A 20,751-nucleotide genomic window follows, 5' to 3' on the forward strand; every position below is an offset into this window, starting at 1 on the left:
ACATGCCGCGGAGCGGCTGGGCCCGTGAGCCATGGCCGCTGCGCCTGCGCGTCCGGAGCCTGTGGTCCGCAACGGGAGAGGCCGCAGCAGAGGGAGGCCCGCATACCACAAAAAAAACAAAACAAAACAAGATAGCCAAGTGAAAGGCATCATTAAAGTCAAACAACTTTGCTGTCGACCAACTGAGCTGCTGCCAATCTCCTGAACTCGAAATCCAGAGGAAAAGATGCTGATGATGCTGTCATGTTTTGCTTATTTGAACAAATAGGATACTTATAATTTCTTATTTGAAAAGTGATTTCATTTATTTATTTATTTAGCAACCAGCTACTGGAGACTTTATTGTATGCGGGGCGCTATGGTTAGATTTGGGAAGAAAAGAGAGGTAAATAATGTGGTTTCCATTTTAAGACTGTTGCATCCAGTGGCAAGACAGAGCCTTGTTAAGAGTAAAGTGCAAGTTGAGGCAGCATGAAATACATGCCTTAATAGAGGAAGAAGGAGAGCTCTACGGAAGCTTGGGAGCTGGGGCCATTCATTTTGGCTGGAGACTTTAGTGGATAGTTTCAAAGGTTATAGGCAAAGAACATCTTCAAATGTCTACCTGAGAAATATCTTCTAAGGTTCTGCCAAGCACATCCCTCTGAATATGACCACACCTCTTGCTCATCGACCTCTGATTTGTCTTCCAAAATACATGAAAGAAGCAGGCCCACGGTTGACAAATCAAGAAGCAACTAACATGAGGGAGAGCACAGATGAAATGACATAATCTTCTGGAAAAACCTTCAGCTTGCAGGAATCTACAGAATTCATAAAGCTAGAGATGCCAGTACTTAGTTCAGAAATTAAACGCAGTCCAAAAAGACCACGGCCAAAGGTGTATTTTATGATTTGGAGTTGAGGAAGGTTCTTTGTTTTATTTTTTCTCATTCCCTTTGCTGGAAACAAATATTCTATATGACTTTTTTGTCACTGCGGATTTCACTAGTCCAGAAAGCGGAACAATTTTATTGGAATAACTCAAATGTTGGCAATTCCTCCTGAGCTGAATGTTCTGCTGCTTCCCCTAAACTGACAAAAAGAAAGAGATACGAGCTCCTTAGAGTTCAGCTGCCTGAGGCTCCATTTGTATAAAAAATTAAAAACATTTCAAAGTAAATTCAATTAGTGAATGTGTATTGCCTGAATAGACTATCCTTCTAAATTTAATACAGCGAACATGACAATTTTACGAGCAAAGCAAGTTAGAGATAATATATTTTTATGTTCCTTAAACTAGCAGAGAGACTTCAGAACCATAAAGAACGCTAACAAGGTATTGCATATACTTAAACTTTCTTCAAAGAAAAATATATGTGTGTTTTTCCAAATGTGAGAAGTGCGAGGTTTGGTTCTTTTCATGACTTCAAGGTTCCTAGAAATGTTACCTCTTCATCTTGCACCAGCATTGCTAATAAGTGGCACTACTGACATATGATTTCATTGTGTGTGTGTGTGTGAGAGAGAGAGAGAGAGAGAGAGAAAGAGGGAGGAACATAAGGAGGGAGAGACTGAAAGAATAGAATAGTCCACCTCTAGAAGACCTAGTGAGATAGAAAAAAGACAGGGAGTTGAAGGATGAAAAACTAAAAGTTCAAATAGCCTGTACTGTTTACTTTAGATTCCAAGAGATTTACAAGTGATTCCTTGTTCACTGGTACAAAGATAAAGATCTAGGAAGACAAGATTCTGTGTCACCTAAAAAAATGAAGGTGCTAAAACAAATAAAGAGAAAAAAATGAATGTGCTGATTGTCACCCATTTCTACTTCACCTTGGCTTCTGAGGATAAACACAGCAGTATAAATCCAGGGCACCTGAGAATTTGGTTCTTCAGCAGAATGGTTTATTTGACTTCAAGGATGCTTCCTGCTGAACCAGTATTCTGTCTAGTCCATGAATGATACAGTCTGACATCTTCAGAGACATTCCTGAGGTTTACAAGCTTTGCAGGAAGAATTCAGGAGTCCAGTTTTGAATATCCAGTTCTGTTTAATGATGAAATCCTTTGACTGAAAATACATCCTACAGTGTCTTTTAATTTCTTGTATAGATTCTCTCCACCACACAAAATCACCTAAAGCTATTTGTGGAAGAATGTAATGAGCAATGCACACAACACATTGTTTTGCTAGAAAACAGTAAACCTTAGTTTAGAACCAACTGCTAAGTCTATTGCACATTTTATTTTTGGCAGTTCACACGTTCCTCTGGATCTCTGCATCTTTATAGATCTATCTGTTCTCAGGATCAACCTTATAAGAAAAGACTGCAGAAAATTAACATTTACTGAGGACCTATCATGTGTCAGGTCCTGGGGAACTTGCATCTTTTAGGTATTAAGGTGTAATTTACTTACCATAAAATTAATCCATTTTAAATGAACATTTCAATGAGTTTTAGTAAATGTATGCATTTGTACAACCCTCCACAATCTTCTTCTATTACTCTAAGAAATACCCTCATACCCTCTGCAAGCAATCCCTGCTCCAAACTTCCAGCTGAAGCAACTTCTGACCTGCTTTGTCTCCTCAGTTCTGCCTTTTCTAGAAGCCATACAATATGTAGTCTTTTGTGTCTGGCTTCTGTCCATTTAACATGATGATTCTGATATTTAGCCATATTGTTACATGTATCAGTAGCTAATTTCTTTTACTGGTAAGTAGTATTCCATTGTATGGATAGAGCACATTTTGTTTATGCAACCGCTTTATGTGGCAGTAGACTTGCTGGATCAAATGGTAAAGTGTATGTTTAACTTTTAAACAAATTGCCAAAATGCTCCAAAGTAGATGTGCCAACATTATACACTGCATTCAGCCCTGTGTGAGATTTCCAGTTTCTCCACATCCTTGCCAACACTTTGGTGCTATTGGTCTTCTTAATTTCAGCCACTCTAGTGGAGAGGTAGTGATGGCTTACTACCTAATTTGCATTTAATTGTCTTAATTTGCATTTCCTTAATGATGAGTCCTATTAAGCATCTTTTCATGTGATCATTTGCCTTTTGTATATCCTCACGGGTAAAGTGTCTATTCAGATCTTTCATTTTTAATTAAATTGTTAATCTTATTACTGAGTTGTATAAGTTCTTTATATATTTTGGGTAAAGTCCCTTGTTAGTTATTTTGCAAATATTTGCTTCCAATCGGTTGCTTGCCTTTTCATTTTCTTAATGGTGTCTTCTGAAGAGCATCAATTTAATTTTGATGACATCTAATTTATTGATTTTTTTTCTTTTAATGTTCACAGCTATTGTATCACACCTAAGAATTTTTTCCCAAGAGAAATTTGAGTGACGTAAGCGTCAACAATCACTATTTTCCACATGGAAATCCAATGGTAACAGCACTATTTGTTGAAAGCTATCTTTTCCTTATTCCCTTGGCACCTCTGATGAGCATCAACCGGCCACATATATTAGGGTTTATTTCTGGACTTTTTCTTCTGCACCACTGAGCCATACATCTGTCCTTATACCAATACCACACTTTCTGGATTACTGTAGCTCTACAGTAAAAGTTCTGAAATCAGGAAGGGTGGGTGAGTCTTCCAATTTTGTTCTTTTTTCATACTGTTCAGGCTATTCTAGGTCCCTTGCATTTCCATATACATTTTAGCATCAGTCTGTCAATTTCTACCAAAGAAAAAAGCCCACTGAGATTTTGATAGATTGATTACAGTGAATCTGTAGATCAGTTTGGGAAGCATTACCAATATTGAGTCTGCTGATCCATGAGTATGGTATATACTGCATAAACTTAGTTCTTTTATTTCTCTCAAAAACATTTTGTAGTTTTTAGGATATGGCTTTCACAGCTCTTGTTTATTCTTAAGCATTTTTATTCTTTTTGATATTATAAATGAAACTGATCTTCTTAAAATTTCATTTTTTCAGATTGTCCATTACTAGTATACAGAAATATAATTGGCGTTTGTATATTGATCTTATATCCTTCAATTCTGCTAAACTCACTAATATTCTAGTACCTTTTAAAATAGATTATTTAGGGGCTTCCCTGGTGGCGCAGTGGTTGCGCGTCCGCCTGCCGATGCAGGGGAACCGGGTTCGCGCCCCGGTCTGGGAGGATCCCACATGCCGCGGAGCGGCTGGGCCCGTGAGCCATGGCCGCTGGGCCTGCGCGTCCGGAGCCTGTGCTCCGCAACGGGAGAGGCCACGGCAGAGGGAGGCCCGCATACCACAAAAAACAAAAAACAAACAAACAAAAAAACAAATAAAATAGATTATTTAGGATTTTCTACCTACAAAGATCACACTGTCTGTGAACAAAAACAGTTTTATTCCTTCCTTTCCAATTCTCATGGCTTTAATTTCTTGTTCTTGCCTCATGGTTCTTGACTTTTGTATTTCAATCACTAGCAAACTTCTCTTTAGTACATTGTTTATTGATACTCCTATACCCTTTTCATGAATGCTGAAATCAGGCTTTTGCATTTGTATATCCTTCACCCCAATGAATGACCATTTTTAATTAGCGCATAATGTCACTGCCTATCAGTCAAAAATTCACTTTCAGCAGCACTGCTGTCTATGTTTATAAAATAGTGTTTGGATAATTATTTCAAAAATTCAAATTGCCTTTTTGTATTCATCATTTAGAAAAGAAGGAATGAGCCTCAAACTTCACAACGACTGAGACAAAGATGAAAATCATTAGGCATGCTGAGAGTGGCAATTCTTTTGCCTCAGTTAGGTGCTTGTTGGACTTAATAAGCTGGCCAACCATGAGAGGGAGTAAGATTAAAGAATCGAACATGCCATAATGAAAATATAACATATCAAAGACCATGTCTAAAATGCAAAGTGGAGTTAGTGATTTTATAGTCCATTTTAGGTCTTTAGGGACATAACTGCCTTTCTGATAGGTTGGTGTTATATCTGAGCAGAGTTCAATTCACAAACAGACTGAGACGTGGCTCTCAAAGTGTGGGAAATACCAGGACTTCATTTAATCTTACAAAACTTCTGAGAAGAGTATACTGATTCCCATTTAGAAAACAGGAAACAGACAGAGAAATTGAAGTAACCTGCTGTACAGTAAATGGTGGAGACAAAACTCAAACCTAGGTCTGTTTGGCTCCAAAAGTTCTAAACTGGGCTCCTAGTTTCCTGAGTAACCCATTTGCTTGATGCATATTCCAAAGCCCCACATTTCCGCCTGCTTTCACATCTGGTATGGTTTCTAGCCTTCTCTGGAATTCTCCAGTGACTCACAGCTACTGTGCAACCATTGGAGGAGAATCTACCTTCCTGGTTTGCTCTGTCCCAAAATACCAGTCTGATGGCTTCAACGCTATAATGAAAAGATCCGAGGTGGTTACATAAATATGACCCATGTGCATATGAACGTAGAAGGCTTAGCTTGAGAAAGATGAGTGATTTTTCCTTTCAGTTTTGGGGCAGAAATGCCCAGGACGTTTGGATAAGACAGGGTATTGAAGTTTTTAAGTGAGGTAATTAAGGCTTTTCTTCTCTGCTTTCATTTTTGGGGAGACACATTAGAAAATGAATGCATTCCAAAGCAGAAAAGTTAGCATCAAACCATTAAATTGTAGATGGGTGATAAAGCTCAGCCTTCTCGCTCATCACCCCACAGAAAAATTCTAACCCTTGGGTGCAGATGACTCAGACAGGAATCTTTATAACTTGGGTTTGTAAGTCCAGAAGAGAAGCTGTTATTTCCACTGACAGTACCCAGAGCAAGGAAAAAAGGAAACAGTATCAAAAGTGCTTCTCACGGTGCCTTAGGTAAACACTCACTAGATGTTTTGGATTTGTTGGTTAATTAGAAAACATTTCAATAGGCTCTTTTCATGAAACAAATACTAATCATCCCTACCCACCCCCCCCCCACACACTCCCCACACTCTGGACAATATACAAAACCAGAAACAACTGTCTCAACTCCTGATGTGCCACACAAGTCCTCAGAGAAGTGAGGAAGCCATCTGGGATGATTTTACCCTCTGATCAGCAGACTTTTGGAAGAGAATTCTTTTTCATAAACCCCTCATTTTATGTCTTATACTAATCTGTTCCCTCCACAAATAAAACACGTATTGTACGGTCCTTACAACGCTCAGACATGAATAGCAAAGCCTTGGAAAATTTTTGTAGTCAGCAATATATCAGAAGCAACCTACACGACTGAGGGACACACCGGCAGAGCCATCAGACAGAATAGGAGCCGGCAACTAAGGGTCCGCAGCCTGTCGCCTAATTTTGTAAATAAAGTTTTATTGGAACACAGCCATGACCATTCATTTTTGTCTTGTCTAGGGCTGCTTTCTTGCTACAAGGGCAGAGCTGAGTATCTGCCACTGAGACCATCTGGCCTGCAAAGCCTAAACTATTTACGATCTAGCCCTTTACGGAAAAAGTTCATCAACTCTTGTGATAGTAAAATACTCCAGTTAGGGTAAGTTAAGAACAAGAAAGGAAAGATATACTCTTTCATGTAAGGTAGAATCATAATTAAATAAAACAAAGGAAAGTGGGCATAGAAGAGACCAAAAATGTTAAGCAGTTGGATGTGGGGGTAGCATCACAGGTGGTTCTCTCTCCCCCATCCACGTGTTCCACTTTTCTAAAACGACCTTCAGTTCTTTTATAAAAGAATAAACTGAACCTCATTTTAAACATTACTTTGGCGCGTGTCTCTGTCTTGCACACAGTAGGTGTGGCTAAATTTGGCCCGGCCCCTCCCCCAGGTGTGCTGGGGGCGTGGGGTGGGGAGAGAGGCCAGGCCCGTACCTTATGCTCGTCCCGAAGGTGGCTGTCCAGTTCCTCCGTGTGCTTGGTCTCATAGTAGCAGAGCTGGCATTTGTAAGGTTTCAGTTCATTGTGCTTTTCTATGTGTTGCTGGAGGCTCTCGTCACTGGAGCAGGTGAAGGTACACTTATCACAGCGGAAAACTACTCCCTGCAAGTATTTTGACAGTTTGGATCGGCATACTTCAATGGGGACAACGCGCTCTTCTGTGGAAACAAATTGAATATAAAGATGGGAATTTTTACTGATGGAAGACAGACGTCCTCTCTCGGGAGTACAAGGAGAGACTCACCCATCCACTGTTGCTACTTCTCATGGCTCCGGGTCCGTGAACTGCACACACATGCCCACCGTCCCTCCTCCAACCCCCCAAATCAACACAGTCCGCTGGACACACAGGTGTTTCTAAGGCCAAAAGCTCTCTGTGTACTTAATACCCAGAATGACCTATAAATAGGGTGGGCAGGCTGAAAGGTGTTGGCTAATTCCTGAATGGAGGTGATTAAAGGAGAGAAGAACAGAATTTGTACCAACATGAATGATTACCAGCAGAAAACCATCAGCGCATCCTACTTCCTCAGCAAGTGGCATTAAGGCTGGACTTACAGATGTCTTTAAGGGGGAAGGAAAATGACATTCTCGGAGCACCTATGTGCCACCACTGTGTACCTCCCTAGCTACTCGATTAGGCCGGAGTTATTCCCACTTTTACAAATTAGTAAAGCAAAGAACTGAGCTTTTAAGTAACTCTCCACGGGTCACAAACTCTGTAATTGCCTAAACCGAGATCCCCATATGCCCATCTACCAAACCGCAAGTCTGTTCTTTCCCATCGTTTCCAATTCCATTCCTGTTTCCCCCTTCCAAGATGTTCTCAAGGAGACTGTTTTCCTTTTCTTTTCTTTTTTTTTTTTGCGGTACGCGGGCCTCTCACTGCTGCGGCCTCTCCCGTTGCGGGGCACAGGAGCACAGGCTCCGGACGCGCAGGCTCAGCGGCCGTGGCTCACGGGCCCAGCCGCTCCGCGGCATGCGGGATCCTCCCGGACCGGGGCGCGAACCCGCGTCCCCTGCATCGGCAGGCGGACTCTCTCTCAACCACTGCGCCACCAGGAAAGGCCTGTTTTCCTTTTCTTCAAACCAAGGGAATCCCTAATCTAAGTTCAAACCTGAAAACAAAGCATCCTGGACACTTTCATTCACTGAAACTCCAACTCCACCTCGGAAGTACTTAGGCAGATTAAACGCTTGCAGGCAGCCTTCCGGGGGAGAAAGGGGTGGCGTGGGAGATGTGGAGGATTTGTGCCTTTACAGACAATCTGTAATCTGACTGTCACAAGGGAGAAAATAAAAGAGAGAGAGGATTTGGGTGCTTTTCCCATTCACATACCAAATGCTGTAGGGCTGGAAGTGTGTGTGCTTGTTTATTTTGTGCTCTCTCACCCTTGTGTTTAGCTGCTCAAGTTAAATTTCACACCAGTCTGCCCAGAGTTTCGGCACATGCGCCAGATATCCGTAACTGGGATAAAATTAAAATCTGTGCTATTTATGCAAGGATCAAATATAGCGTGTGCTTTCATGCTGTGTCTGAATTTCAGAAGACTCTGAAAGTTTACAGATGGACACACACAACATATATTATTTAGAAACAGCAATGTATTAGTAAGTCAGGAAAGCGTGCTGTATCCTCAGAGTCACCGAGTGACACCATTTCCAGAGCATCGGGATGTTGTGTGCTGAAGCCGCTCACTCTGGGAGCCCTCCCTTTGTTGCTGGCCTGTGTTTGGCCCCTGGGGAGTTTTCCCACCTGAAGCCCTGTCTTTCTCTCAACCAGCACATTCTCAGTGCAGGGCAGTCCCTGCCTTGGGAGCCCTTGAATGCAGCGATTAATTGGCCAGCAAGACTCTGGGCAGAGGAAGCGTGGAAGGTGGTGTCTGCACCACACTCCTTGGAGCTCTAATGCATATGTTATTTTCCCTGTACAAAGAGTCAGTCGCTTATTTAGAGATATAAATATTTTTAAACCACAGTAGAGCAGACAGCTAAGAAACACATGATTATAATGGAATCCACACATTTTCTTAGAATAGCAAATGCTGTAACAGTCTTCTAACCATTCAGTTCCACGGTTTGGTGTAAATGGAGGGAAAAAAAATGCTTGGGCGTAAACTAATGAGCCTTAAGAAAGCCCAGGCTATGATGTTCTATTCCTCTAATCCAGGGTTTCTCAATAGTAGCACTACTGATGTTTTGATGCCAAATAATTCTTTGCTGTGGGAGGCTTTCCTGTGCAGTGTAGCATGTATATCATCAGCACCCCAGGCCCCTGCCCACCAATGCCAGCAGCACCTCCTCCTTCCCAGTCACGACGACAGAAAATGCCTCCAGACAGCTGCACCCTGAGGAAGCAAGATGGACCCCCACTGAGACACCGCTCCAAGTCAAGTGCCAACTATTCAGTCCAGCTGCTCTGGGTTGGACAGGCGTGGCCATGAGCTACGAGCAAGCTGGCGCCCCCGGCAAGAGATGGGGGGCAGGCTGAAGCGAGGGGACCGGGTTCCACACCCTACAGCTCAGGAGTTCATGGTGAGTGTTGACACGAACTTTTCTGGCACCTTCCTTGAGACCTGCACCCTCCCCCCGCCCCATGCTCTCTGTGTTTGTTCCTGATTTATATTTTGTCATTTCTACTGCTTCCCCTTTCCTTCTTTGGCTCTGGCCTGTCCCGTCTAACCCCGGTTCCGTCGACCTCCGTGGAGATGGAGAACAGCTGGCTATAATTTTCCACATAACGACGCCTCAACACCTTGAAGACAGTCATTCGGTCGCCCTCCAGTCTTCCCTTCTCCCCCATAAATAATCGGTTCTTTGAAGCTTGTTTTTTTTTTTTTTTTTAAATAGGTCTCCTTTTCAACTCCTCTAACACTTTGGTTCGTCTTCTTTGCAGTTTCCTATTTCACTCTGTGTGTCTAAATGCATTTTGCACAAAGTCAGGAGCACCCAGAAAAATACCTTGGAGGTGAAATAGTAACAATGAATGGGAACGGCTGCTCCCATTTATTAAGGCCTCACTATGTTTCAAGCATGGTTAGGTGTTCGACCCTCTCAGCTACTTTCTATTCTCACAACGCCGTGCAGTCAGTTTGATTATCTTCAGTGAAAGTTGAGAACGGACCAGTTAAGCTACTTCCTCGAAGTCGCTCCTCTAGTTCAGCACCAAGTTGTGACCTGGGAGCCTGGGTCCGCTGACCTTCACCCGCACCCTCCTCTGTTCCTCCTGAAAAGAACTCTCAGGGCACATCCAGTCTGTACGCCATGCACTGCTAAGCCTTTTACTCCTAATAGTTCAAAATCACAAAAGCTATCGGTGTCTAAGGCAACCATTTCTATCTGTATTTCTTTCAAATATCTTCCGGATTTCATAGAAGGTCATTTCCCTGCTGACTTATTCTGAAAGGTAAGACTTCCCATTTCCAAACTAAGACATTAACTACAGTATGTCCCCAAGTCTCTTAGTTATATGGATGTTAATTTTAGAAAAAAGTTATCTTTTTTTTCCTTTCTACAGACATGGCTAACATGACCAAGATATAAAACAAGACAGACTCTAAAAGGCGGGTGAAGGACCGATAGCATTTTCTCAATAAGGTTATTCACGGTGGAGGCCAGTGAAGATCAGAAAGTGGGAGACTGGAATGTTTCCAGGTAGGGCCTGAGCCCTGTCTTGGCTACAGAAGCCCAGCGCTTGGGGCTTTTTCTAAGGGGGCAGCGACAACTGTGGGTCTTTTCTTGACTTCACACCTCTCGAAATTACCTTGGGTGAGAAATCGAGGCCTGAATCACACTCACTGTGACACAGCTTCCAGCTCTGGTTGTAAAAATATTATGACTTCACCAGTTTGACTACAAGATAGATCGTGTCTCTCATCTCCTCATACTCAAAAGATGGCTTAGCACTGCAGCTGGACAGAAAAGCCAAAAGGCTCCAGCCCGGAGCAACGCCACACTGTAGCACGTGGGTGCTAAGGTTCACCAAGAGCCCGGAAGTGTGTGCCGGGTGGAAAAATCTGCAAAATCGCAACTACCAAGGCGGGGGTGAGGGGGTCACTTCTGCTCAAAACAGTGAAAAACCACATCACTGTGGAGCCCAGAATCACCAAGTAAAAATTCTTCCTGAAAGGCAGACCACAACACACATGGGTTTCCTCCCCACAACGTGCCAGGCCTACAGGAAGCTGGGGGGAGATTTGGAAGTCATTCACTCCAACAAACTCTGAATGCAGGCTACCATGGTAGAGGGCCGAGACCCTCTCTGGGCCAAACCAAAGACCCACCTGTTACTCTCTCTCAGCCAAACAACTGACAAAGGCTGAGTACTAGAAAGCCACCATCCCCAAATATAACCATAAATAGACACGCATAAACATAAGCACAACAGCTCCCGTAAGAAGTTTTGACATCAGCCAGGCTACCACCCTCAAGCCGGACAGAGCTGGGAACTGCACCTCTCATTCTAACAGGCCAAAGCACGTGACGGGGATGAAGGGAACATGTAATCTCACTGAATAAAATGAAAGACTATCAATCTCACCGCAGATTTTTTTTTTCTCAAGAAAAATGATACTGATCAGAAAAATTAGGGGGGATTAGTTCAGTTCCAAAAAGATACCCACCTGCAGGGTTCAGTTGTACTCAGCATTTGTGTACGTATTGAGGTTACAGGCTGGGAAACAGAGAGGTTAAGTTAACATGCCAACTGGAGACCAGTCTTGGTGATTACACAGCTCCATAATTATAACGCAAATATTTGGCAGAACTGTTTCATGCCTATAATTCAATCTGTGCCCAGCTTTTTATACCCAGGTTTGCTGTAGGTATACAAGGGACGTCTAAACAAAGCGATGCATGAGGCATTGTGCTTCCAATGGTGACAAGAGCTCAGTGGAGGGACCTCCCTGGTGGGGCAGGGGTTAAGAATCCGCCTGCCAGTGCAGGGGACACAGGTTCGAGCCCTGCTCTGGGAAGATCCCACATGCCGCGGAGCAGCTAAGCCCATGCGCCACAACTACTGAGCCCGCGCTCTAGAGCCCGCGAGCCACAACGACTGAAGCCCGCACATCTAGAGTCCGTGCTCCACAACAAGAGAAGCCACCGCAATGAGAAGCCCGTGCACCACAATGAAGAGTAGCCCCGGCTCACTGCAACTAGAGAAGCCCGTGCACAGCAACGAAGACCCAATGCAGCCAAAAATAAATAAATTTATTTCTTTAAAAAAAGAGTTCAGTGGAAACATACTCCTGAAACTGTTTACTCCTTTGTTCACTGTCTCTCTTGCCACTCAAGCTCAATCTCCTTCAGTGCCCAAACCTGGCCTGACTCTTCCTGGCTGTATCCCTAGAGTTTAAAGCAATACTAGCACAGGATGGGTGTTCAGTGTTTGTGGCATGAATGAAAACCCACCAAACCTCCTACCAACTTTCTCCTTGAAACAGAAGTCTCAGGGCTTAATTTTTCTCCAGTCAGATTGGTCCAATCATGGCCAACCTCACCAAATGTTGATCTGACCGAAGTTCACAGTTCCAAGAGATGGGTCTATAATCCCTGGCTTCAATCTTTGCTAAATTAGAATTCACAGGTGTCTCATCAGTACCCCGGCTTCCCATCTACCTACGGAGTAACGTTCTACCCCTATGCTGGTACCCAAGCCCTCCTTAATTTGGCCGGAATATACTTTCCTAGGCTTGTCTCCTATTCTCTTCAGAACAGTCTAATACCACTCTGTAAACACGTCTTGCTTCCACTCACCTGACTGGTTTGTTAAAATTCTCCTTCCACTCTGTAGTGAGTCAAATGGTGCTCCCAGAAAATTATGTCCACCTGGCCCCTCGGAATGTGACCTTATTGGGACATGAGGTCTTTGCATGTTAGTCAAGACAAGGTCCAGATGAGATCATATTGGATTAGAGTGGGTCCTAAATCCAGTGCTCTTATAAGAAGAGGAAAGGGCACACCGACACACACACACACACACACACACACACACACACACACACACACACACACAGAAGAAGGCCATGTGCAGATGAGGCAGAGACTGGAGTGATGCAGCCGCAAGGCAAGGGATGCCCAGGAAAGACGCGAGCCAGCAGAAGCTGGGAAGAGCCAAGGAAGGATTCTCTCCTAGTGACTTCAGGAGGGGCCCAGCCCTATGAACACCTGGATTTCAGACTTCCAGGCTCCAGAACAGAAAGAGAATACACTTTTGTTAAGTCCCCCAGATAACGAATACACCCACCTTAAGTCTTCTCTGCCTGTTGAAATGTTATCATGGATCAGTTTGAAAGCTACCCCCTCTACCACCTTTTTCTACCCCAAACAGAAATATATCTGCCACTGGGAATCTCCTAGATACTGATCACTCACTATCTGTTATGTACTTATTCACATGCTTCATCTCCTTGAAGAGGGCAGACTGGGTCTCGTGTACGCCATCTTAACCCAAAGAACGCAGCACGGCGTGGCCTGGAACAAGCAGATAATGAATGTTTGCTGAATGCGTGGACAGACAGTGTGCTCTCTTTTGCCACAGCCAACGTAATCCCAGGGTTATTTCTCATTCAGGTTTCCCAGGAGTGAAACGGATTCTCTTTCCCTTCCTCCCTATGTAAATATAGCAATCTGTCTGCACCAAAAGCTAAGGAGACTCTAGTCTTGCAAACAGCAGCTCAGTCTCAGGGCCAGTTCAGAAGTTGTTTTTCTTGCCTTTCATTCCACGTATTTTAATTAACTAAGGTCTCAGAAAGATCTTGTACTGCAGGCCCTAGAGACCAAAGATGTTTATTCATCCACGGAGTAAGGAAAGCACAGGTGGAGAAAGAGCCACATCTGGTTACTCTGAGATCAGCCCCAACTCGAAATTGCCAGGCAGACACCCAACCCTGTCTCTTGACTTGTTGAGACCAGCTTCCCACTGAGCTGCCATTTTGAGTTGAGATGGCCACCAAAGCCAGGCCAGGATGCAGATGGCAGATACGCTGTCCCGAAGCACCCTGCCCCCTGCGGCTCAGTGGTCCTCGTCTCTGACCTCCAGCCTCCAGGCCACGCCATCCTCAGACCCAAATGCCACAGCCACTAGAACGCTCAACAGAGTGACACCAACCACCTCCCCAAGGATGAGACAGTGACGCCTGGTGGGTAAAGGCATGGGCTGGGGGTCAGAAAAGCCTGGGTTCAGATCCCCTGTGTGTTGCTTATTACATATTTGACCTAAGGTAAGATGCTCAGTCTTTCTGAACCTGTTTTTTTCTGTTGTTGTCAGGGATAACAGTAATACCTACCACTTAGGGGGTTGTGAAAATTCCATAAAATGACTCACTGGAAAGCACTTAGCACAGCACCCGGTACCTAATAAGCTCTGAGCAATAGTAACCATGGCTGCTGCCATGGATGTTGTCATTATTACCACCAGTCCTCAAATGCTCACGTTCACTCCAGATTGTGCACTTTCTGACCCCAATGAGGACAGTATCTATATACTCCGATGCCTCTTTTAAAATAAATCATCTCCATAAATAAAGAGAAGAGACTGTAAGTAACCAGTGACAGGAAATATGATGGACGGGTCATGGGGTCAGCACATGCCGCGGAGCAGCTAAGCCCATGCGCCACAACTACTGAGCCCGCGCTCTAGAGCCCGCGAGCCACAACGACTGCCGCACATCTAGAGTCCGTGCTCCACAACAAGAGAAGCCACCGCAATGAGAAGCCCGTGCACCACAATGAAGAGTAGCCCCGGCTCACTGCAACTAGAGAAGCCCGTGCACAGCAACAAAGACCCAATGCAGCCAAAATTAAATAAATTTATTTCTTTAAAAAAAGAGTTCAGTGGAAACATACTCCTGAAACTGTTTACCCCTTTGTTCACTGTCTCTCTTGCCACTCAAGCTCAATCTCCTTCAGTGCCCAAACCTGGCCTGACTCTTCCTGGCTGTATCCCTAGAGTTTAAAGCAATACTAGCACAGGATGGGTGTTCAGTGTTTGTGGCATGAATGAAAACCCACCAAACCTCCTACCACCAACTTTCTCCTTGAAACAGAAGTCTCAGGGCTTAATTTTTCTCCAGTCAGATTGGTCCAATCATGGCCAACCTCACCAAATGTTGATCTGACCGAAGTTCACAGTTCCAAGAGATGGGTCTATAATCCCTGGCTTCAATCTTTGCTAAATTAGAATTCACAGGTGTCTCATCAGTACCCCGGCTTCCCATCTACCTACGGAGTAACGTTCTACCCCTATGCTGGTACCCAAGCCCTCCTTAATTTGGCCGGAATATACTTTCCTAGGCTTGTCTCCTATTCTCTTCAGAACAGTCTAATACCACTCTGTAAACACGTCTTGCTTCCACTCACCTGACTGGTTTGTTAAAATTCTCCTTCCACTCTGTAGTGAGTCAAATGGTGCTCCCAGAAAATTATGTCCACCTGGCCCCTCGGAATGTGACCTTATTGGGACATGAGGTCTTTGCATGTTAGTCAAGACAAGGTCCAGATGAGATCATATTGGATTAGAGTGGGTCCTAAATCCAGTGCTCTTATAAGAAGAGGAAAGGGCACACCGACACACACACACACACACACACACACACACACACACACACACACAGAAGAAGGCCATGTGCAGATGAGGCAGAGACTGGAGTGATGCAGCCGCAAGGCAAGGGATGCCCAGGAAAGACGCGAGCCAGCAGAAGCTGGGAAGAGCCAAGGAAGGATTCTCTCCTAGTGACTTCAGGAGGGGCCCAGCCCTATGAACACCTGGATTTCAGACTTCCAGGCTCCAGAACAGAAAGAGAATACACTTTTGTTAAGTCCCCCAGATAACGAATACACCCACCTTAAGTCTTCTCTGCCTGTTGAAATGTTATCATGGATCGGTTTGAAAGCTACCCCCTCTACCACCTTTTTCTACCCCAAACAGAAATATATCTGCCACTGGGAATCTCCTAGATACTGATCACTCACTATCTGTTATGTACTTATTCACATGCTTCATCTCCTTGAAGAGGGCAGACTGGGTCTCGTGTACGCCATCTTAACCCAAAGAACGCAGCACGGCGTGGCCTGGAACAAGCAGATAATGAATGTTTGCTGAATGCGTGGACAGACAGTGTGCTCTCTTTTGCCACAGCCAACGTAATCCCAGGGTTATTTCTCATTCAGGTTTCCCAGGAGTGAAACGGATTCTCTTTCCCTTCCTCCCTATGTAAATATAGCAATCTGTCTGCACCAAAAGCTAAGGAGACTCTAGTCTTGCAAACAGCAGCTCAGTCTCAGGGCCAGTTCAGAAGTTGTTTTTCTTGCCTTTCATTCCACGTATTTTAATTAACTAAGGTCTCAGAAAGATCTTGTACTGCAGGCCCTAGAGACCAAAGATGTTTATTCATCCACGGAGTAAGGAAAGCACAGGTGGAGAAAGAGCCACATCTGGTTACTCTGAGATCAGCCCCAACTCGAAATTGCCAGGCAGACACCCAACCCTGTCTCTTGACTTGTTGAGACCAGCTTCCCACTGAGCTGCCATTTTGAGTTGAGATGGCCACCAAAGCCAGGCCAGGATGCAGATGGCAGATACGCTGTCCCGAAGCACCCTGCCCCCTGCGGCTCAGTGGTCCTCGTCTCTGACCTCCAGCCTCCAGGCCACGCCATCCTCAGACCCAAATGCCACAGCCACTAGAACGCTCAACAGAGTGACACCAACCACCTCCCCAAGGATGAGACAGTGACGCCTGGTGGGTAAAGGCATGGGCTGGGGGTCAGAAAAGCCTGGGTTCAGATCCCAGCTGGGTTGCTTATTAGTCATTTGACATAAGGTAAGAGATGCTCAGTCTTTCTGAACCTGTTTTTTTCTGTTGTTGTCAGGGATAACAGTAATACCTACCACTTAGGGGGTTGTGAAAATTCCATAAAATGACTCACTGGAAAGCACTTAGCACAGCACCCGGTACCTAATAAGCTCTGAGCAATAGTAACCATGGCTGCTGCCATGGATGTTGTCATTATTACCACCAGTCCTCAAATGCTCACGTTCACTCCAGATTGTGCACTTTCTGACCCCAATGAGGACAGTATCTATATACTCCGATGCCTCTTTTATCTCATTCAGGTTTCCCAGGAGTGAAACGGATTCTCTTTCCCTTCCTCCCTATGTAAATATAGCAATCTGTCTGCACCAAAAGCTAAGGAGACTCTAGTCTTGCAAACAGCAGCTCAGTCTCAGGGCCAGTTCAGAAGTTGTTTTTCTTGCCTTTCATTCCACGTATTTTAATTAACTAAGGTCTCAGAAAGATCTTGTACTGCAGGCCCTAGAGACCAAAGATGTTTATTCATCCACGGAGTAAGGAAAGCACAGGTGGAGAAAGAGCCACATCTGGTTACTCTGAGATCAGCCCCAACTCGAAATTGCCAGGCAGACACCCAACCCTGTCTCTTGACTTGTTGAGACCAGCTTCCCACTGAGCTGCCATTTTGAGTTGAGATGGCCACCAAAGCCAGGCCAGGATGCAGATGGCAGATACGCTGTCCCGAAGCACCCTGCCCCCTGCGGCTCAGTGGTCCTCGTCTCTGACCTCCAGCCTCCAGGCCACGCCATCCTCAGACCCAAATGCCACAGCCACTAGAACGCTCAACAGAGTGACACCAACCACCTCCCCAAGGATGAGACAGTGACGCCTGGTGGGTAAAGGCATGGGCTGGGGGTCAGAAAAGCCTGGGTTCAGATCCCAGCTGGGTTGCTTATTAGTCATTTGACATAAGGTAAGATATGCTCAGTCTTTCTGAACCTGTTTTTTTCTGTTGTTGTCAGGGATAACAGTAATACCTACCACTTAGGGGGTTGTGAAAATTCCATAAAATGACTCACTGGAAAGCACTTAGCACAGCACCCGGTACCTAATAAGCTCTGAGCAATAGTAACCATGGCTGCTGCCATGGATGTTGTCATTATTACCACCAGTCCTCAAATGCTCACGTTCACTCCAGATTGTGCACTTTCTGACCCCAATGAGGACAGTATCTATATACTCCGATGCCTCTTGTAAAATAAATCATCTCCATAAATAAAGAGAAGAGACTGTAAGTAACCAGTGACAGGAAATATGATGGACGGGTCATGGGGTCAGAGGACTGCGTTGACACACAGTTTCCCTGCTCGCCGGTTGGGTGACTTTGGTTAAACTACTTCAGCCCTCGTGGGCCCGGGGGACTCACCACTGGATTCAGGGTGGGGACAGTATGCACTACATCCTACACAGTCCCCTCGGGAGAACCCAGTGGAGAAACTCCTTTCGGGTTCCAGCATCTCAGATTCCTGAACAAAATTTCAAAAGTCTAACAAACACTCTCAAGCCAGTTGATTTCCGTTTTTGTCTCTCCCACCGTGGGCCGCAGTCCCAGGGCCAAGACTGCGGCCCACTGCTAACAAACGCACAGCACCTCAGGGCAGACACCGAGTACCCCAAACTCTAGGTGAGCTTCTTCTTACTTCAAGCGAACTTTCAACTGCTTTCTCCTTACTCTGCATTTGCCCCAATCTTCTCATTTGTTTTTAATCCTACAGTTCTGCATGACTGTTTTTAAGATACCTTAAATCCTTTGCGAAACCATCGTAGATAAATACACTAAATCAAAGAAAAAGTTTTTTCCAGCTTCAAGCTTCACGTACATAAAACAGGACTACGGGTCAGAGCACTGTCCCTCCCGGTGCGGCTGGACGGTGAAGCAAGCGTGTGTGAGAGGCACGAGGTCAGGTGTGGCAAGCTCCAGGCACTAAGCGTTTTTCTCTCCCTCTGCCTCCGTTTCTTGAATTCTCAGCTCAGGGAAGGAAAGTCATCAAGCGCATCAGGCATCAAGGCTCTGATCCCACCAGGCAGCAACATGGAAAAGAGAGAGAATCCACCGCCAAAGTGGGGTCTCACCGATGCTGTCTGCTCTACAGCAGCACGACTCCTGGCCTCGCCCCAAGCAGTGCGGGCACAGAGCCAGCGACACACACGTGGGCCGGGGGGACCGGAAGCCAGGTGGCTGAGGTGGCACACCGGGAGGGAGCACGCGGGCCAGGAATTCCTGCCTAAACGCTCCTGCGTGGCTTTCCCCAGCTTGCAGGCGGACGTCCTCGCCAGCAGGCATGTCACTTCTCATGAGCCTGCCCGGGGAGGAGGGGGACCTGAGGGTGCTGAAGGTTGAGTCTTTCACGGAGTTTGCAGCAGACGTGGGTGACATGTCACGAAACGTGCCAGCCGAAGGCAGCGGCTCTGGGGAAATGCTGGAAACTTTGAAAATGCCCCCTCCCCCCGCCCCCTGCGACGCCCAGCATTTCAGAGTAACATCTCAGCAGCGCAGCAGAAGACACTTGTTGCTTTCGAGTCTTTTTTCGGTATTTTCGGCAAATGCCTAAAAGCTTTCCCAGGTTAGAGGTAAAGGAAGGAAGAGAGGCAGGAAGCGGAAGAAAAGAAGGGAGCGAGACAGGGAGGAAGGAAGGAGAGATGGAAAGGTCAGTAGGTGGAAATAGCAAGAGAGACTGGCAACAGGTACTCTAGCCATCTTTTTCCATCCGCCTCTGGCTTGAATCTCTTCCGGATAAAGTAGGTTTTACATAAACATATTTTTCCTTCCAGTGCAGACGGGGCCTGTTGTTTCACTGTTTTAATTGGCCAGCAGTAAACTCCACTCAAAGAAAAAACAAAGAGGACCGAAAAGACGTACCCCCAGCTTATCAGAGGAGCCGACGTTTATGGAACACCCAGGATGTACCCACATGGAACACACTAGACACTCAATACGCCACATCAGAGGCATACATGTCACCTCTTTTTACGGAGGAGAGGGAGGTTAAACACAGGAGGCTTTAAAGCTAGAATTTAAACCCAAAGCCTATGGGTTTTCTAACATATATCAGGCCACTTTCAGTTTTAAGAATTTTCTCTCTCCATCCAGTTCAAGGGAAATTCCGCGTTCTGCTTCGGAAATCATCATTTTGGTCTTCGTCCAAAGAACTGCTTACAGCCACAGAGCTCCTTGCCCTCACCCACCCACTCTTCTTCTCATTCACTCCTTCCTCAGCAAGGCCGTGAGAGCGGAGGACTCAGGATATAAAGCTCCCTCTCAGGGGGAAGCCCCGCAGAACTGTTCACTGCGGAATCCAACACCTTTGCCTCCCTCCAGGTGGAAGAAATCCTCTCAGCTGAAAGATGTTTTTAACCCTGTTGGCTGTCACTAGGGTGATCGCTGTGATTTCTTGAGGGGAGATGTGGTGAGGAGCAAGGGACCAGGCAAAGGTGCCGCTTCCACCTCCAGACGGCTTCCCTCTAACAGCACCCGAGCCACCTTCCCCCGCCCCGCACAAGAAAACCGAGCTTGGAAGGTTACCTCGGTGCAGCACGATGTGGTCAATCATGTTGCGTTTGTATTTGGTGTGATAGAGGCAGAGAGGACAGCGAAGATCTTTGGGGCCCTCCTCGGGGACCGCCGAATGCCCGGCTTCCACATGCATAGTAAAAGCAGATCTGGGAGGGAGCAGGGGAAAGAGGCGATGAGTGTAACCAAGGAGCATCTCACTCACACCCCCTGCCAGCAACCCTACTACAGAGACACTCCACCCGGGGGCCAAAACTACAGTGGTTCATCATGTTTGCTGACCGCAAGTTCCCTGGTCACTCGTGCAATAACTAAGCACTGTCATGCAGTGGTAACTTCTTTTTGGAAATTTTGCTACCTGGCGAGGCTCAGGCAGGGCTGAGTTTGAAAAGAAAGAAATAGACTCCTAATTTTATTCTTGAGAATTAGAAGTTGCCTGTTAAAAATATAAAACAGGGCTTCCCTGGTGGCGCAGTGGTTGAGAGTCCGCCTGCCGATGCAGGGGACGCG

General features: G+C 45.6%; 1 protein-coding gene across 11 annotated transcripts in view; it reads right to left on the reverse strand.

The window, feature by feature from the left end:
• Window positions 1-20,751, reverse strand: part of ZNF462 (zinc finger protein 462) — a 161,923-nt gene that overhangs the window by 19,703 nt on the left and 121,469 nt on the right. For 10 of the 11 annotated variants that reach the window (XR_003681164.2, XM_024126149.3, XM_007102431.4 and 7 more), the window contains 2 exons: window positions 20,254-20,390; window positions 6,817-7,040 (listed from right to left, as the gene is read on the reverse strand). Coding sequence is in view for 10 of the 11 variants with exons in the window: in XM_024126149.3 (XP_023981917.1) it covers window positions 6,817-7,040; window positions 20,254-20,390 (361 nt within the window). In the remaining variant the exon portion in view is untranslated. The remainder of the gene's footprint in view (window positions 1-6,816; window positions 7,041-20,253; window positions 20,391-20,751) is intronic. The other variant, XM_055087049.1, reaches the window with a different exon arrangement.

This window comes from Physeter macrocephalus, chromosome 9, assembly GCF_002837175.3.
Source record: "Physeter macrocephalus isolate SW-GA chromosome 9, ASM283717v5, whole genome shotgun sequence".
NCBI classification, from domain to species: Eukaryota; Metazoa; Chordata; class Mammalia; order Artiodactyla; family Physeteridae; genus Physeter; species Physeter macrocephalus.